At 42.5% G+C, this 20,842-nt stretch overlaps 1 protein-coding gene across 1 annotated transcript in view; it reads left to right on the forward strand.

The window, feature by feature from the left end:
- Positions 1-20,842, forward strand: part of necab2 (N-terminal EF-hand calcium binding protein 2) — a 179,971-nt gene that overhangs the window by 10,083 nt on the left and 149,046 nt on the right. Inside the window, exon 2 of the mRNA XM_061676991.1 lies at positions 6,832-6,856. Coding sequence (XP_061532975.1) covers positions 6,832-6,856 — 25 coding nt within the window. The remainder of the gene's footprint in view (positions 1-6,831; positions 6,857-20,842) is intronic.

Below are 20,842 nucleotides of genomic sequence, written 5' to 3' on the forward strand. Positions count from 1 at the left end.
AAAAATACTAAACACTAAAAATACTAAGTACTGAGTACTGAGAATGAGTGATGAACTTCTGATTATTTATTTTTTAAGCAGATCATGAATGTCAAATAGAATAAAATTTCTACAACTCAACTGATTTATTTTTGTTTCTTTTTGAGATAAACAAACAACGGAAATAAATTTGAATGTGACTGACTTGGACATGACGTTTAACTTGCTGCCTTCTTGGGCAGGTCACTGTTGCAAAAGAGATGTTTTTTTTTAACTGGTCTTTTACCGGGTTAAATAAAGTTTAAATAAAATAAATAAAAATAAATCTGGTTGGATAATGATGTACTCCCTCTTATATCTGGCATGTGGCTGTCTTCAGAAGTAACAGATTACATTTAAACTCATGTTAAATGGGAGTGCACTCACACCTGCCACCATTTAAATTTTTCAGTGAAAAAACAACAACATGCATAGTGCTTTACAGAAACATTGTTTGCTTTATCCACTAAAAGGACTGAATGAAGAAGCTGTTTGCTGACCAGACTTATGAATAAAGTTTGTGTGTGTATGTGTGTGAGGAAAAAGCTGCATGGTTTACTGATACTTGTGACCATAAAATAGTGCTACTGTTGCCATATGCACATCCAAAACAACAGCAAGAACATCTGTAACTTACCGCGAGGTATTTTCTGAAGTTAGAAGTGGGCTGACGTATCCAAGTTTGAGCAGTGACAAAACTACCCTGCATATTAAACCTGTTCTTTTTCATAGTCTGTAATGTAAACATGAGTCATGCGCAGGTGTTACGACTCCCTTTGATTGGCCCGCAAAGCCCGGTAGAAAACTTTATGTGGGGACATGTGACTTTCTTGTCGTTTTAATGGTGAACTTGAGACAAACATCACTGTGGTAATCACGGTGGATTAAAGCAACGGCACTCGATGCGGAAGTTGAAAATGAAATTCTAAAAGTAGATTGCGAACGTAATTATTGATAAATTAAAGTAATGAACGGCATGTACATGTATTGTAATGGAATAAAAGAACAATTTATTCTTAAAATAAATACTCGAATAAAACTAAAAGTATGCTTAATTAAAACTACTATGACAAGTACATCCATCCATCCATTTTCTGTACCGCTTATCCTCACTTGGGTCGCGGGCGTGCTGGAGCCTGTCCCAGCTATCTTTGGGCGAGAGGCCGGGCACAGCCTGAATTGGTTGCCTGCCAATCGCAGGACACATAAAATAAACATTCACACTCACATTCACAACTATGGGCAATTTAGAGTCTTCAGTTAACCTACCTTGCATGTTTTTGGGTTGTGGGAGGAAATCAGAGAAAACCCACGCAGGCATGGGGAGAACATGCAAACTCCACACAGGCAAAGCGGGGATTTGAACCCCAGTCCTCAGAACTGTAAAGAAGATGTGCTAACCAGCCGGCCTGACAATTGCTATTTATCCAAAATGTTATTTGAGTACATGTAACAGAGTAAATATATCGCGTTCCTACCCACCTCTGCCAGCTACCAGTCCTCATAATTTAAGGGAGCAATATCTACAAAACACTTGAGTGTTCAACTTAACACCAGAAGCATCTCTCTGAATGAAAAAGCACAACGACAGGTGCTGTTTAAGGGCTCAACATGCATTGCCAACACAAGTGCACGCGCACACACACTTGGAACCTACCTTGAGTAGGGTGTCCATTAGGGCTGCACGATTATAGCTAAAATAATACTCACGATTATTTAGTTCAGTACTGTGATTACGATTATTAATCATCATGATTCCTTATTCCTTCGGGAAGAATCTTTATTTTTTCTATTGTGACCACAAACAATATGTAAACAGTTTTCGAATCAGAATCAATGGTAGCTAATAATAAAAAAAATACCCAGCTCTTTACCCAGAGCAAACTGAATAAATGTGCTATTACAAACTGCAGTCACAAATTTATTACAAACTTAATGGAAGAAAATACAGTTTATGCATATAAGGCAATAACATTAGTCTGCAAGCACTGACTTTTCATTTGAAAATCCCTGTCGTCAATACAGTGAATTGACAAGGATGGTACGTCTCTGTTGTTCTGCTTGATTGGTCAGTTGTGCACAGTCACAAACTGCAAAGAACTCGATAGTTGTGATTTCCCTCTCTATTTACTTCTGGCGTTTTGTTTTTTTACTGTGGTCAGGAAATAAAAAAGTTGAAGTCAAGGCAGCAGCTACACTGCTGCATATGAAGCATTTTTATATGCAGCATTGCCCACATTTTAAATGTAAAAAATTGCCAATGATCAAGCTTGTTTAATTGTGGCATCCAAAATCGCAATCATGATTAAAATTCCATTAATTGTGAAGCCCTAGTGTCAATATAGCGTGAGGCGGAGTCTCTCTGTGGTGATTGTTCCTCACCAACACTGCATTCTTCCACTCAGTTTGAAATTTGTGTGCAAGATCCTTTTCAAAAGCAAACTGAAAATGTGGCCCTTGCGTCTGGGCAGCATTCTGTGCCATGGTCAGAGGAAAATCAGTAACCTCACAATGCTGTGGAAGCCCCTAAAGATTGGATAAGTGAGCAAGCTGGGACAAATGCTGTGCACTTTTGAATGTGCTATGTTAGCTATTATCCATTTTCCATGTTTGGGTCCAACAAGTTCAATTCAAACTGTGCGGGACTGTTGTTAACCAACATGACATACAGTATTAACGGTAACATTATGTAGGCCTACACAGTGCGCACTGCACTTGTAAAGCCCTGATAGGCTGTTGCAGATTAGCTTCCTAACAATAAAAAATAATCACACTTTATATTTTATATATTATATTCTTTATACTGTATGTCTGAGTGATTTAATAAAAAAACTAACAAACAAACAAAACATTACTTTTTCTTAACACAATCATAGCTACTATGCTAAATATAATACAAAGAAAAGTAAGGGTTTTTTTTTAGATATCCATGTCTCAAGTGTGTGTGGGGGGGGGGTGGCAAAAGCATCTTGGTGGGTGGGCATGTCCCCACATGGCGACGGGTGTGCTTCAGCTGTGATCTGGTAGGTCACCCTTGGAGCAAGAATCACACACTTGGCATGGTTCAGTTGCAGCCCTGTGTCAGAAAGTGTCTTCGGGACCTGGACCTCCAGGTTAACCAGATGCTCCGCCCTGGTGCCCCCGGTGACCAAAATTTCACCTTCGATAAACAGCTAAATGCACAATTTCATGTGACAAGGTGTCCATTGTCCTTTGAAAAATAGCGGAGACTCAATGCCACTCCAAAGACCAACCGGTTGTCCTTCAAAACTAGAACATTTGGAGCTGCCCACCTTGAAAACTAGACAGGCTCAATGATGCCCATCCTTTGCAACTGGTGCAACTCTTGCTCAGGTTTATATTTCATGGCATAGGGCACTAATCTGAGTTTGAAAAAGTGAGGCTCGGCTTTTGGGTCGACGTGGAGTTTCACTGCTATGCCTTAAGGCAGGGGTGTCAAACTCATTTTTGTCACGGGCCACATCGTAGTCATGACTTCCCTCGGAGGGCCACTACAACTGTGAACCCATATAAATGAAAGATTACCTCCTATACTGTAATTACATACAGTATACACAACACATTGATGAATAACCAGTTTTGAAATCAGAAGCCTATAAAAATAATAATAATAAGTATTAAATTTCTTTTCAAAGTGAGATTGGTAACCAAAAAAATGCTTGCAATTAGCTCAATGGTATTACACCAGAACACAATGTGCAATTTGGATTTGCTTTCGCAGGCCACATAAAATGATGTGGTGGGCCGGATCTGGCCCCCAGGCCACAAGTTTGACACCTGTGCCTTAAGGGTTTCTGTTCATCCCCGAAGACATTATTGTATCGCTGCAGGATGTCCTCTGTTGTGGTGGATAACATTGCCAGTTAAGTCAATTTTTTTGTAGACTGATACTGATAAATGGAGAGAAAAAAGGGCTACAGCAAAAAAGGCACTTTTTTCATCCGGGGCACCAGGGCAGAGCACCACTTGGGGTCTGCGTGCGCATGTGCGTCATACAGAGGGATAATGACACTAAAAGAAACACACACAAAACAAATGAATATTCTGTAATGGCCAAGTCAGTGGCCTGATCACAACCCAATAGTGCATACTTTTCACTTACTGAAGACAAAAATGGAAAGAGCACAAAAAAGCTGTAACGGAAGGCGTATCCATTGAAGGCCTGGCAAAGCATCTGCAGGGATAAAAAGCAGTATTTGATGAAGTTCATCACCTCCAGACCTCAGGAAGTCATTGACAGCAAAATATTTTTGTCAAATTATATTTACATTTTACAAGTCAACTAGTCTTGGACCCTTGAAAATGGAGGCACTCTGCATAAAATGTATAATTCCCAAATGGTAAATGCAACATTTTTTGAACCCTATTTAATTTAAGATGGCAGTCTTTACGTCAATCAAATATTGACAGTTGCATTTCAAAATCACGAAAGCTCCGCAGTGGTCCAAATACTTCTGGACCTGTGTGCTTATCGACTGGGCACATTGGTAAGTTTTCTTAAAAAATCCACACAAATAACTGTAACTGTAATTTACGTAACCCTCATTTGATATCCGGGAACAAAGCATGGGATGAATTTGTCACACACACCCTATCAAAATGCATAACATTCTGGACTGATACCTCTCTGTTTACTTCCCCATTGGTTTCCCCCAAAGCCTTTTCTGTGTGTTTTTTTCTTCCCTTTCAAAGTGCATTTTCCTGGCAGTTGAAAACGCAGCACACTAAAACACCGATGAAAAAGACAGGCTTGCGCTCTCAATACCAGAGAGACCAAAACATTCCCAAGGACCGTCAATTCATTGCCAGAATTATGTGTGTGAGAGCTGGCGTGTGTGTTTGTTAGAGAGAGAACAAAATGGGATGCACAATGGCTCACATTGACAGGAAGTAATCAGCTCTGTGTGTTTGTGTGTGTGTGTGTGTGTGTGTGTGTGTGCGCACATGCGTGTGTGTGTATGTGTGTGCGCACGCGCGTGTGTGTGTGTGTGTGTGAGAAAGAGAGAACGTACATACTAGCTGACTTTGGGCCAAAGGCCTACTATACCCTGATCTGGACTGTTCTCCAGTCAATCACAAGTCGTATATACTGCAAACAACCATTCACACTAACCATCACATCTTTGGGTAATTTCAAGTTTTTAAAATAACCTAGCATGCATATTTATGGATGTGGGAAGAAAAAACCGAAGTAGCCTATCAAGAGAAAACCCTCGCTAACACAGGGAGCGCATGCGAACGCCACACAATTGTCTTGACAAAGTATTTCTTTGTTATTTTACTCTAACTTTCTAACCCATTACAAAGATCTTACTTGCATTAAGATTCTGCCCATTTGTTGGCAAATGCGCAAGGTATTTTTTTAAAATCTACTATTGCTTTAGTATGAGTATTTCATTCATGCATTTGTGTCTTTGGATATATTTGAACCCAAATATTGTCAAAAACGAAACATTTGCATTTTTGAGATCTCCAGGTATTAAGAACAAACAACACTGGCACACGTAAACTTGCACTTAAAACTTTGGAATATTCCTTTGTGTGATTGAATGTGTACTGTATGTGAGTGCAGGGGTTGGTGTGTACGCATCAGACTGGCCAAGCCAAGCCAAAGGTATATACTGCTCTATCAAGATCCCATGACTCCAACTTCTACACATTAGATCAGTGATTAACTGTGTTAGTGTTAATTGTGCATAATGTTACAATGAATTACAATAATACTATTTATGTTTGAGTTGTTATATGATATATAATAATATATTGAGTTTTCGGAATAAAGCCTCTGCTTTTTGATGAACATTTAGGTCTATTAGCTACTGTATTTTAATGTTGGTCATTATGGTGGTACTTGGTGAGCTAAGGTTTTCTTTTAGGTGGTACTTGGTGTAAAAGGTTTGAGAACCACTGTAGTAGATGGATGGCAAGCTGAGCAAAGCAAAGCGTGCTTAATGATTCAATAAGTTAATTAGCATTGTTAACGTCTGTGCCATATCGATTGGCTTCCACCGCTCTCATCACACAGACACACCAGCAGACGCAGTCGTGTAGCTTCGAAGGAATGACAACTTCACAGTCTATTTGACAGTTGTATCAAATGTTATTAATCCAATTGTGGTCATTTACCAGACAGGATGCCATTGCTTTTTGCATGCATGGAAGGCTTTGAATTGTATTGTAATTGGAATGTACTTTGGAAATTAAACCATTTGAATCAAGCAAGGACTGGCAACAGTGTTAATGTGAGCCTTACGGAAACTCTTTATGACCAAGAAAGCAATACACAGGAGTACTCGAACATGTGATGCTGTGTATCATTCTTACTTGTGAAGGTATGCTGGCACCTATGCCAGCTGACTTTGGGCAAGAGGCAGAGTACGCCCTGAACTGGTCGCCAGCAAATCGCAGGGCACAAAAAACAGCCATTCACACTCACATTCACACTTACGGATAATTTAGAGTCTTCAATCAACCTACCATGCATGTTTTGGGGATATGAATGGAAACCAGAGTACCCGGAGAAAACCCACAAAGGCATGGGGCGAACATGCAAACTCCACACAGGGGGAGGCCATATTTGAACCCAGCTCCTCAGAACTGTGAGGCAGATGTGCTCATCAGTCGCCCACTGTGTATGTTCTATGGGGATAAATGGTATTGAAGATGGATGGATGATAGTTAGTAAATTCTTTTTTTTTTTTTTGTATGGTAATATTGCCATACAATACAATGGCAAACTATGACAACAAAAAGTTGAATTGATACTTATTCATGTTCATTTTTTGTTTCCAGATCTTCAGAAGAGCTGACAAAGACGGTGAGTAGACATTGAATTTTCTAACAGGGTTGAAGATTAGAGTACACTTTCGTAGTTGTTATTCGTCTCTATAGTTTTATTGGCTGCCCTTGGTCGCCGATTCTGTTCATAACTTTTATGGACAGAATTTCTAGGGGCAGCCAAGGCGTAGAGGGGGTCCGGTTTGGTGGCCTCAGTATTGCATCTCTGCTTTTTGCTGATGATGTGGTTCTGTTGGCTTCATCAAGCCGTGAGCTCCAACTCTCACTGGAGCAGTTCGCAGCCGAGTTTGAAGCGGCTGGGATGAGAATCAGGACCTCCAAATCTGAGACCATGGTCCTCAGTCGGAAAAGGGTGGCATGCCCTCTCCAGGTCGGGGATGAGATCCTGCCCCAAGTGGAGGAGTTCAAGTATCTTGGGGTCTTGTTCACGAGTGAGGGAAGAATGGAACGGGAGATCGACAGGCGGATCGGTGCAGCGTCTGCAGTGATGCGGACTTTGTATCGGTCCGTTGTGGTAAAGAAGGAGCTAAGCCGAAAGGCGAAGGTGTCAATTTACCGGTCGATCTTCGTTCCTACCCACACCTACGGTCATGAGCTGTGGGTCGTGACCGAAAGACCAAGATCCAGGATACAAGCGGCCGAAATGAGTTTCCTCCGCAGGGTGTCCGGGCTCTCCCTTAAAGATAGGGTGAGAAGCTCGGTCATCCGGGAGGATCTCAGAGTAGAGCCGCTGCTCCTCCGCATTGAGAGGAGCCAGATGAGGTGGCTGGGGCATCTGATTCGGATGCCTCCCGGACGCCTCCCTAGTGAGGTGTTCCGGGCACGTCCCACCGGGAGGAGAACCCGGGGACGACCCAGGACACGCTGGAGAGACTACGTCCTTCGGCTGGCCTGGGAACGCCTCGGGATCCCCCCCGGAAGAGCTGGATGAAGTGGCTGGGGAGAGGGAAGTCTGGACATCCCTGCTAAAGCTACTGCCCCCGCGACCCGACCCGGATAAGCGGTAGAAAATGGATGGATAGTTTTATTGTAAAAATCACATACAAATGAACAGACAAAAGAATGTATCACAGGAAACAATTAAGAAAAAGTTATACATGAATAGTAATGACACATAATTAAATGATATCTTAATGTGTAAAAATGTTTCAGAGTGATAATTAAAGTGGCTGCAGGCTGAAGAAGGTTGGGGATTATCACACATACAAATTTAGATTGAGGTTTATTGAAATTCCATCAATCTGGCGACAGGGTGGGTTAATTGGGATGTATAATGTTTGATTTCTATTCTTAATTTATCTCTAAAACAAAACAAAGAAAATAGACCTGGAAATGAAAAATAATAACTACCAACACAGTATCAACATTATATATATATATATATATATATATATATATATATATATATATATATATATATATATATATATGCAATATCTGATCGTCAGTATTTTTATATGACACATGATGCACAGTGAGAGGTAGTCCCTTTATGAGAATAAAAGATAACTGCAAAAAAAAAAAAAATGTTCAAATTGCACCGATATTGAGGTCATTGGCTCCTTTTATCTGTTCTTTTACATTTTAACTATGAAGGTCTCTGAAAAAAACAATCTGCAAAACTTACCAACCATGAGACTAATGCAAACTGTGGCACAATTTCAGCAACAAGTCCAGTATAAAAAAATCTGTGGATTTTTTTGCATTTAAATGAAGTGGTACAATTTTAACTTGTGACTATTTTTTGACATGAATGTTTTATATTTGTATTTTAGCAATTTACTCTTACATTGCTTGCTGGTTGGTTAAACGCTGACCTCATAATTTTTACTCCTTTTATTATACAGTATATAATTTTCCCGGTGGGGTGTCGCACTGAGTGGGGTTGCATATGCGTAAACTGACATTTAAACAGCTGTTGGTTCTCCCCAAAAAGAGCCCTTTGCCCCTTTGGAACCTTGTGGCTTCCCGCCATCTCCGAACTCCACGGACCAGCACACGTTGATTCACTTTAGTACTTTATATCGATGATTATTCCACTGTCAATAGTTATGAAGGATACAAAAATAATGGATCCATTCGTTGTACCACTTTTGGTCCCCTGTGGAGGGGTACCAGCAGCAACAATGCAGCTCATTCCATTTAGACTCAAAGCAGTCCATTGATTGGTCTGCAGCGTATTGTCACACAAATAGAATGGGAAGTTTATAAAATGCCTTTTTTTTTTTTTTCTGAATTATGACTGCATTGTTAAAAGCAGCTGCATGTCAAGAATGATGGATGTCCTCCATTGATGTCTTTTGTTGCGTTGTATTTGTCATCTTTGTTGGTTACTTATTACATTGTGTGAAGCTCGTATGATGTTACACGATTTTCATAGCGGACACAGCCAATGCCAAGTGAATGTTTACATAGAGGACTTTTGTGTGAAACAACCTGCACATAACGCTGAACCCCGGCTACATATCCATGTCTATTGATTGATATTGATTTTTCATTTTGTAGTCCATGTCCAGTCCATGTACCTATTATTAATGATATTTTTATGTCAGCTTAATGTGTGACGTTTGGTCAAACATACTGTAACCACTACTCAGTGTTAAAAACTATCTCAGAGTTTATAGTACTGTGTAGCTGCCAGTGAGCATATTTCTTATAAGGTCCAATAAAAGAGCTGAAATCTCAATTCTGCCCTTAAAATTTTTTTTGACACTCGTCACATACATTCACATGCAAACCGTTACTGAGTAGGAACTCAACGCCTATGCTGCCTGTACTGAAGTAAGTGACAATGAAACTACACAGCACTCTTTTAGTGTTTTTCCAAATTCAAATATCTCTCAGAAAGGCAGTGTTAAATTCTACAGAAAACAAATTTGCTAATTCATTATAAAATTTCACAACTCAAAGTTTAGCTTTTAGATGCAGCCACAAAGAAATGCCATGATTCATTTTCCTGGTCATGACCTGATGAGTTCATAGGGCTCATTCCTACCTGTCCCCAGGGCCAATGAAAAAACTTGTACTGTATGTCAGTCATGCCCAGGCTGTTTGAATGACAAACTTGGGGCCCTGGAGAGAGAGCCAGCCGGAACTGGAAGTCAGACAGAAACTCACTAAGGAAATACAAAGCCATCAATCCATTTTTTTTTTTATACCCCTTAAACAACCTATCCCGACTGATCTCGGTGGAAACGCATTCTACGTGTTGGACAGGTCACCTGTCAATCACAGGGCACATATAGACAAATAGGAAAATAAATAAATCCATCCATCCATCCATCCATTTTCTGAGCCGCTTATCCTTCCAAGTGTCGCGGGAGTGCTGGAGCCTATCCCAGTTATCATCGGGCAGGAGGCGGGGTACACCCTGAACTGGTTGCCAGCCAATCGCAGAGCACACATAAACAAACAACCATGCACACTCACATTCATACCTAGGGGCAATTTAGAGACTTCAATTAACCTACCATGCATGTTTTTGGGATGTGGGAGGAAACCGGAGTGCCCGGAGAAAACCCACGAAGGCACAGGGAGAACATGCAAACTCCACACAGGCGGGGCCGGGGATCGAACCCCAGTCCTCAGAACTATGAGGCAGACGCTCTAACCAGTCGTCCACCGTGCCGCCTAAATAAATACATATTGAAAGGAAAGAAAGAAAATAGCACATCTGATATACTTGCACCTGATGCAGATTTGCTACTGCTCTTATTTTCTCTGGAGTAGCTGTACTAAAGATGAAGTATCCTTACAAACGTGCTGTGGTTTAATTGGTTCTTACTCTTAATCTTAGGTCTCTCTACTGGTTCAGAAAAAGAGTTTCAAAAGAGTAGGGGTTTGGTACTGTTGAGAAAGATGGTTATTATAAGGAAACTTTGATGTATGGAAAGCAGACTGGAAAAGAAAGGAAAGGAACCAGCAAGTGCAAGTTGAAGAGGAGCTAATTTTATCCCACTTCTCTTGGGAGAAGACCGGGGAACTGTTTTAATGAGATGGACATGGAAAGAGGAAAAGTTGCATACTGTAGGCAGCGAGACAAAGGGATGTGCGGAGAAGCAAGGAGGTGACATCAACAAAATAAGAGCAAAAAGAAGAAGAGAATCATGTAGATGAGGACGATTTCATTGGACAGACTGACTTTACATTTCAAGTTATAGAACCATGAAATTTAAATGTGTAAAAGTGCGTGCAACTGTGTGCCTGTTATGCATCCCTGTTTACAGCAAATGCACTTAACATGCTTCAGTAGGCATTTTTATTTGTGCTCGTCTGTGATAGAAGCTTAAAGCATCAGTGTGTTCAAACTTGTTTGCATGACTTTGTATATAAAGGAATATGTGAGTGCATGTGTATGTGTGTGTAGTAATCGGATTTAAAGGCATTGTTACACCGCTACTGCAGTGTTGCGGCAGCCCAGAAGTATGAAATATTCAATTGGCAGCCCGTAATTTAGAGTTTCTTCTTGACTTTACACCGATTTTATCGGCCTGATCGGTATCGGCAGATAATTAGCACTTTAATGTCATAATTCACAGATCTGATCAATGATGTCATTGATCGGCTCCGCAAAAGACATTGACTCTGCGTAGCCATGCACAGTATATTTGAATCCAAAAGCCAGTTTATTTTTAGCCTTGTCGCTTGTCTTTTGACATAGTACTGTAAATATCTGACAGCCAATGAAGTTATTTAAAAAAAAAGAAAAAACATGTCGGTGATGTGGGACAGACAGCACGTCTGAGACAGACAACACGTAATGCCCGGATCAGACTACAACACAAATTTCACGATTGCACTATATCAGACAACTACAATAAAATCTTGTATTCCTATACCACCGCATCCCTTTTTTTACGATCATTGGGCTTCATCTTATCAACTCAAATGCGACCGGATACACTCGTTACCGTGGAGACGACAACAAGTGTGGATCGCACCGACTGTATTATAAGGACAAAATGGGGAAAAACGTGTGTTTGTGGTCACCGATGCTCAGGACAGAAGAGGACATTCGTTTAAGTCTTCCTTGAGGTATGTTCCCGTACTTTGAATATGATACGGCTCGCAAGCAGGCAACAAAAACATTATGTAGCCTAGCAAGCTAGTGCTAGCAATAACAGCTGTACGTAAACATGCCGTCATTCTGTCCAATCATGCTAAAAAGTTTCAGTGTGGGTAAAGTCATTTAATTAAAAATAAAGTAATTTAATTACGGTAAGTTAGCACCCATTATTTCTGTCATGTAATGTTGGTTTGACCTGACTGATTTGAATACACGATCTGACTAGAGCAGTGATTTCCAACCTTTATGGAGCCAAGGAACATATTTTACAATTGAAAAATCTCACGGCACATCAACAAACAAAATGTCACAAAAAGTGGATGCATTAATTACTGTATTTACTTCCTGCCATCTAATAGAAGACCATTCATTTGTTCTGTCTGTCACTATGACTCACTGGCATAAATAGAAGAACAAAGATACATTATTTATTGTAAATATATATTTTTTAAGCAATTCAGTACACAAGTATATAGTGTACATGAACAGGTCATTTAAATAGACACATTGGTCCATCTTGTGATCGGATCGGTGATCGGTTATCGTTTTTTTAAACTCAATGATCACTGATCGGCCCCAAAAATCCTGATCGTGTAAAGCCTAGTTTCTTTTTGCAGTAGCGGTTCTTGCATTTTAAAAAGTTAAAGGGGATTCCATACAAGACTTGTATAGGTCACCCTTTTGACTTCATTTTTTCAATGACTGCTAACTGAATGAAATCACAATTCATTTTCTATATCACGTATCCCGTTCGGAGTCGTGGAAATCTGGAGCCTATCCCAGGTAGCGTGCACGGGTTTGGTTCCCGCTCATTGTCAACATATGCACCCGTGATTGACTGGCGACCAGACCAGTCCAGTGTGGAGTCTGCTTTTCAAGTCAGCTGGGGTAGGCATTAGATCCTTGCAACCCTGAACATAACAAATAACATAACAAATATATATATAGCCTTACAGTTCTGAGGATCCGGGTTCAATCCCCGGCCCCGCCTCTGTGGAGTTTGCATGTTCTCCCCGTGCCTGCATGGGTTTTCTCCGGGGCACTTTGGTTTCCTCCCACATCGCAAAAAACATGCATTAATTGGAGACTCTAAATTGCCCATCGGTGTGAATGTGAGTGCGGATGGTTGTTTGTTTGTATGTGCCCTGCGATTGGCTGGCAAACAGTTCAGGGTGTACCCCGCCTCCTGCCCGATGACAGCTGGGATAGGCTCCAGCACGCCCGCGACCCTAGTGAGGAGAAGCAGCTCAGAAAATGGAAGGATGGATGTACATAAAGTAAAGTCCAAAATTGAGATCCATCCATCCATTTTCTGTGCCGCTTATCCTCACTCGGGTCGTGGGCATGCTGGAGCCTATCACAGCTATTTTTTGGGCGAGAGACAGGGTACACCTTGTACTGGTCGGCAACCAATCTCAGGGCACATATAAACAAACAACCATTCGCACTCACATTCACACCTACGGGCAATTTAGAGTCTTCAATCAACCTACCATGCATGTTTTGGAGATGTGGGAGGAAACCGGCGTACCCGGAGAAAACCCACACAGGCACGGAGAGAACATGCAAACTCCACACAGGCGGGGGCCAGGATTTGGACCCCGGTCCTCGGAACTGTAGATGTGCTAACCCATTTATGTCAAACACAGGCCCGGTGGCCAAATTTGGCCCACGATATAATTATATTTGGCCCGCAAGACCATATCAAATGTGTATTAGAGCTGGCCCACCAGTATATAGCACATAATATTACCAATCCCAGAATGCTTTGCTAGTGTGTTGGCCCATCAGTCTAGACCGGCGAGCGCCCCTTCCCTTTCTGTTGCAGTCCTTAGCAACAATGCTATCAGTCCCTTCGAATAAATTTATACTTCTCCTTCCCAAAAATGGCCAAAGGAAAGATGGAAAACGGTTAACCTCCAAGACAGGCGCAAGGCAGATTGTCTGTGCACTAAAGAAAAAGACAGACCTGTTTGTCGTGTGCGGAGCAACGTGGCTGTATCAAAGAATACAACATAATTGAATTAATGTTTTTTTTAATGCCCTTTATCAACTCCCAGGCAGGGACTGTTAATAATTTGATGTTTGGATTTTTATTGAAGAACATTCTTATTTTTTTTGGTTGTTTTGTTGTTGGCCTTTGAAAAAAGAGTTACATAAAAAAGAAAGGTAGTTGGAGATAGATAAATAGAACATAGAGAGACACAAGAATTCATGTTATCGCTATAAATACAAAACAACAAACAAATACCTCTGATGTCTTTTATTGCAAATTTGATTTCTCATGTGTTTATAATATTAAAGTTTGTTTATTCCAGATTCAGTGTTTAAGCAAAATTTAAGTTTGTTCCCATATAATAATCTTTTACGCTACATTTATGCAGAGAAGGGAAACATATACATTGCAGTGATTTTTCATTAAATATTGAGTGTGGCCCGCGACTTTGTCCCAATTTTAATTTTGGCCCACCGTGAATTTGAGTTTGACACCCCTGTTCTAACCAGTCAGTCACTGTGCTGCCCCAAAAATTACATACTTTGGCTAAATTTTGAGTTGTAGTGGATTTTATTTGAATGTGAAGAGGTGTTTTCTGGCTGTATCTGAAACAAGGAACAGACAAAATACAAGAAAGAGCTATAAGAAAGAGCTGGTGATTTAAAGATGTTTTGCTTTTTATTATTTTGACAAAACATTCAAAGTCCCAAATTATTCACTCTTTTTCAATGCAGGCATATCAAATATTCAGAATTTATAGTTGAATGCTCAAGATTGAGATGCTAAAAGTTACCAGGATCCTTTTGTATGATTCCAAATGTGTTTCCTCAAAATATCAGCTACTGTAAAATCAGGGATAGTAATAACTTTCAAAATATCTAGAAATATTTGTTTAACGAAGTATTTTTCCCACTTTCGTATGCCATTTCCAGACAGACGATGCCTAGTCAAGAACAACAACAACAACAAAATCACGAACTCAAAACTTCTCAGAGGTTTGAATAATGGAGGCTAAACAACATGTAACATATTTTCACAACCATAAGGCGCACTTAAAAGTCTTAAATTTTCTCCAAAATGGACGGGGCGCCTTATAATGCGGCACACCTTATGTGTGCACCGAGTTCCAACATCTATAAATGTTGTTGTGTGATGAGCGCACCGCTTGACTTTTTTTTGACCGCTTGACTGACTGGGAGCTTTCCTGCCAACACGCTGCTTATACAGAGGAAAAGGGTGCACGTGAAGGAGGACGCTAAAGGCACGCCCCCAGTAGGTATATAGCGCCGGGGAGTGCATTGTGCAAAACAACATCAGTTTGGCTAAAGAACCCTGAAAATGGCTCCTACGAAGAGACACGTTTATGAAGCACAGTTTAAACTGCAAGCTATTAGTTACAGAGGAACATGGGAATCGAGTATCCACGTGAGAATTCAAGATCAACGAATCCATGTTTCGCAAGTGGAGGAAGCAGGAAATCGAGCTTCCCCAAGTCAAGAAGACGAAGCTGAGTTTCCACGGGAAAAGATGAAAAACAAAACGCGTAAACAAGGCGAGGTGGCCCGAGCTGGAAGACCAACTCGAGCAATGGATTAATGAGGAAAGAACAGCCGGGAGAAGCCTCTCAAGTCACCATTCAACTGAATGCAATAACTCTGCCATGTGCAGCCAGTGAGGAAGCTTGCCATCATTCCGGGAGGCTTGACAAGGGAACGCCAACCACTGGACATCGGTGTAAACAGGGCGTTCAAAGTAAAGTTGCGAGCGGTGTGGACGTGATGGATGACAGATGGCGAACAGTTTTCGTGATGGATGACAGATGGCGAACAAGACTAGGAGGCAGCGCCGGGCGAGTTACGCCACAATTTGTGAATGGATTGTAAATGCTTGGGCTAACGTGTCTGCTTGCACTGTTGTTCGAGCTTTCGTAAAAGCCGGCATCATTTCTGAGGAGCTGCACGGCAACAAGAGTGACTCCGACGAGTACAAGAGGGATCCTGGCTTGTTTGATTGAGAACTTGCCCAGCTGTTCATTTTGGATACAGAACATGAGGACTTTGATGGATTTGTGGATGAGGATCGATCATTGTTAAATACTTCAATAAAGTACAACCGAACTCAGTTTTGTTCCCGCTGCCTTTTTAAGAACATTGTTTTAGCGTGCATGCATGCTACCGTATGTTTTAAGCTAGCGTATGGTTTACCATGCCTGCGCCCAATAATACGGTGCGCCTTATGTATGTGTTAAATACAGAAATAGACCCCGTAACTGCGACTCCGCCTTTTAATACGGTGCGCCCTATGGTCATGAAAATACGGTATATAGGATATGTTTATGGTAATAAAATAGTCTACAGTTCTTATTATATCCTTCCTCTTGTATTAAATACTCTTAACATTTTGTAGATACCTCAGAAACATTTTGGCTATTTAAACTCCCTATAGAACTTGACCACTTGCATTTAATCCATTATAACCAGGAGTAATTATTAAACCCTCATGTTCACTGAGACAGTAAACAGTATTGTATATACGTTACATTATGCATTGTAAAATGCAGGTCTAGATGCCATGTTTTGGTAATGAGTAAGTACCGGTAATTTTAGAACATATACTATCTATACAAAACAAAACATTTTGAGTTTGGCTTGATTGGCAGACCTTTACCTTCTGATACATTTTTACTTCATATACAATAAAGGTGATTATTTTCAGACTTTTAATCAGCGGATGCGTTTTTAATTGTTTGCCCTTCTGTGTCCTGTGACTCATCCTCAGTCTGCTAATCATCGTGATTATGTTTGGCAAAATGACAGTGAGCAGACAGGTTTTCGGGAGGCTTGTTTATCTCTGCTGTGATGGGACAGAAACACAACATTGCAGCTGACAACAAATAGTAGAGTGGAGCTGTTTCCTGGTGTGGCAGCAACAGTGTTGTACCCAATTAATACAGCAACTCGCATGCATTGAAGCGATGTTATCGCTACAATATTAGTTTGATGGTTGTTTTTAATAATACCTGAAAATACACTTGAAAAATAAAAAGTGAACTCCTACTTCTGTGCACCTGTTCAAATAAAATTTAATTTTGTTATTTCAATACCAAATAAATGTTTACCTAAAAAATATTTGTAGGAGTAAGTAATTAGACAGGATAGGAATTTTGTGGCAGATGACTTTTAACATGTTATTCATGAAGTATAATGAGGATGATGAAAATACAAGCTGCCCAAAACCACACAGTGGGAAAAAACACAAGATGAATATCCAGAATCAATACTTGTTCATTCTGAATATGGTAAATATTTGCTATGAATTTTGCACCAGGGTGAGACCATGGATGAAGAGTTATGAATTGTTATACATTGACATTGAAAGTTATTGATGTGGGTAAATTGCTTTTCAAATCACAGACAAGCTGTTTATTTTTATTTTAATATACACAGGGTTAATATAATGCCAGAAAAACTGGTAATAGCGCACTCAAAGGATGGGGAAGCTGTGGAATGAAGTTATAAACAATGCGCAGGTCAAGAAGTCAAGAAGTTCCGACTAGATATAGTCGGACTCGCCTCCACACGCAGCTTGGGATCTGGTACCAGTCCTCTTGAGAGGGGTTGGACTCTCTTCCACTATAGAGTTGCCCACGGTGAGAGGTGCCGAGCAGGTGCGGGTATACTTATTGCCCCCCAGCTCGGCGCCTGTACGTTGGGGTTTACCCCGGTGGACGAGAGGGTAGCCTCCCTCCGCCTTCGGGTGGGGGGACGGGTCCTGACTGTTGTTTGTGCCTATACACCAAACAGCAGTTCAGAGTACCCACCCTTTTTGGAGTCCTTGAAGGGGGTGCTGGAGAGCGCTCCCGCTGGGGACTCCATCGTTCTGCTGGGGGACTACACCCTCGGCAGGATCATCGAGGGTGCATGGGAGTTCGCCCAACCAGTCTACATGTGTTTTGTGGACTTGGAGAAGGCATTCGACCGTGTCCCTTGGGGTGTCCTGTGGGGAGTGCTTCGGGAGTATGGGGTATCAAACCCCATGATACGGGCTGTTCGGTCCCTGTACGACCGGAGTCAGAGTTTGGTCCGCATATCCGGCAGTAAATCGGACTCGTTTCCGGTGAGGGTTGGACTCCGCCAAGGCTGCCCTTTGTCACCGATTCTGTTCATAACTTTTATGGACAGAATTTCAAGGCGCAGCCGAGGCGTTGAGGGGGTCCGGTTTGGTGGCCTCAGTATTGCATCTATGCTTTTTTCAGATGATGTGGTTCTGTTGGCTTCATCAAGCCGTGATCTCCAACTCTCACTGGAGCAGTTCGCAGCCGAGTTTGAAGCGGCTGGGATGAGAATCAGCACCTCCAAATCTGAGACCATGGTCCTCAGTCGGAAAAGGGTGGCGTGCCCTCTCCAGGTCGGGGATGAGATCCTGCCCCAAGTGGAGGAGTTCAAGTATCTTGGGGTCTTGTTCACGAGTGAGGGAAGAATGGAACGGGAGATCGACAGGCGGATCGGTGCAGCGTCTGCAGTGATGCGGACTTTGTATCGGTCCGTTGTGGTAAAGAAGGAGCGAAGCCGAAAGGCGTAGCTCTCGATTTACCGGTCGATCTATGTTCCTACACTCACCAATGGTCATGAGCTGTGGGTCGTGACCGAAAGAACAAGATCCAGGATACAAGCGGCCGAAATGAGTTTTTCTCCGCAGGGTGTCCGGGCTCTCCCTTACAGATAGGGTGAGAAGCTTGGTCATCCGGGAGGATCTCAGAGTAGAGCCGCTGCTCCTTCACATCGAGAGGAGCCAGATGAGGTGGCTTGGGCATCTGATTCGGATGCCTCCCAGACGCCTCCCTGGTGAGGTGTTCCAGGCACGTCCCACCGGGAGGAGACCACGGGGATGACCCAGGACACGCTGGAGAGACTACATCCTTCGGCTGGCCTGGGAACGCCTCGGGATCCCCCCAGAAGAGCTGGATGAAGTGGCTGGGGAGAGGGAAGTCTGGGCATCCCTGCTAAAGCTACTGCTCCCGCGACCCGACCTCGGATAAGCGGTAGAAAATGGATGGATGGAAGGATGTTTATGCAACTGTTGCAGTATTTTCAAAAGATGGGGTAGGATATCCATTATGTGCTGATCGCTGAAGAATTCTGGAGTGATGGAGACTTTATTTTTTTATTAAGAAACAATATTTTGTTCTCTGTGCTTATTTTTTCAAAATGACCTTCCAGAGTGTAAACATCAGAGTGTGAGTTATATTTCCCCTTCAGGCACCATAATGAATTAGATAAATACAAATTTAAAATACCCTTTCATATAGTACTGAGGATATAGCAAGCGTGTATAGGCTTGGATAGACCTCTGCCTATTGTCACGATACGATGATGTTAATTTTAACTGGACCCAGAAACAGATGGAGGCTGAAGAAGTTTGTTGAGAATGGTTTATTGAGAAGAGATTCTGAGGTGGATCCTTGAGGCGTACTGGCAGGTCGTCGAGAGAGTGATCGTGCGATAGGGGGTGGCGTGAGCAGGTGGATGGCTCGGCGGCGTGGTGGAAGAGGTCAGCAAGGCGGGTAATACGGAAGGAGCACTTCGGACAAGGAAGAACATGGAGGTCAGCAATATTGCAAGGACTGGTGTAGTTTTCGTGTAAGTTACGAGCCGGTGTCCCACGGGTGAACGTTAATACTCTGGTAGTGGAGTCTTGAATCTGGCAGGCTTGAATGCAGGTGATGATGAAGGCTGATTGACAACAGGTGTGCGGCCGAGGTGGTGGGAAGAGAGAGAGGGAGAGAAAGAGGGCGAGAGGGGCGCAAAGCTCACCCGCTTTGCCAGGATGACAGGTGAGCTTGGAGTTGTGGGCCCACTGAAGGACGTCAGAGCATGCGGAATCGGGTTCGAACAGTCTGTTAGGAGGTCCGGTCTTGGGATCTGGGTGAGTCTTCTGAGCCTCTTTAACCACCTGTTCGATTTTAGTGACTGCTCCAAAGAAGTACAAGGAAGGGAGGATGGGTTCTGGTTCTGCAGGGCTGGAGGGGGATGAGTACATGCGAGAGAGGGCATCAGGTTTGCTGCTGCGGGAACCAGGGTGGAAGGAGAGGCTGAAGTTGAATCGGCTCAGGAACAGGGCCCACCCAGCGAGCTTGTTGGGGGTTAAGACATTTGGCGGAATGGAGGTAGGTTTTTGTGATCGGTCCAGATGACAAACGGAGAATCAGTCCCCTCCAGCCAATGCTTCCACTCCTCCAATGCCCAGATGATGGCCAGCAGCTCTCGGTTGCAAACGTCATAATTCCGTTCGGCAGGGGACAGACGACGGTTAAAAAAAGCACAGGGATTACGTTTTTGGGAAGTGGGGTCCCGCTGCGAGAGAATGCACCTCCCCGTGTCCGAGGCGTCAATCTCCTAGACTGAGGGAGGGGGCTGGGTGTCGTACGATGGGAGCACTGGTGAACAGGTACTTAAGCTGGTCGAAGACTTGGGATGCAGCCGGGCGCCACTGAAACGGAGAGCTGATGGAGGTAAGGCTAGTGAGAGGAATTGCGACTTTACTGTAATTGTGGATGAAGCGGTGGTAGAAATTGCAGAATCCCAGGAATTGTTGTAGTTCTCTGTGGGTGGTGGGAGTGGGCCAGTTAATGACTGCTTGGACCTTGGCAGGGTCTGGTTGCAATTGTCCTTTGTCCAATGATATAGCCCAGGAAGTGTACAGAGGAAAGGTGGAATTCACATTTTTCAGGTTTGACGTAGGGGCGGTTTTCGAGGAGATGCTGGAGGACTTGACAGACATGATTGCGGTGTTCTTCGGGAGAGCGTGAGAAAATGAAAATGTCGTCGAAGTTCCAAATCGGTTCAACATATCGCGGAGGACGTCATTAATGAAGGTTTGGAAAACAGTGGGGGCGTTGGTTAATCAAACGGCATGAGCAGGTATTTCGAAGTGTCCGAGGGGGG

The sequence above is a fragment of the Phycodurus eques genome, chromosome 5, assembly GCF_024500275.1.
Source record: "Phycodurus eques isolate BA_2022a chromosome 5, UOR_Pequ_1.1, whole genome shotgun sequence".
NCBI lineage: Eukaryota > Metazoa > Chordata > Actinopteri > Syngnathiformes > Syngnathidae > Phycodurus > Phycodurus eques.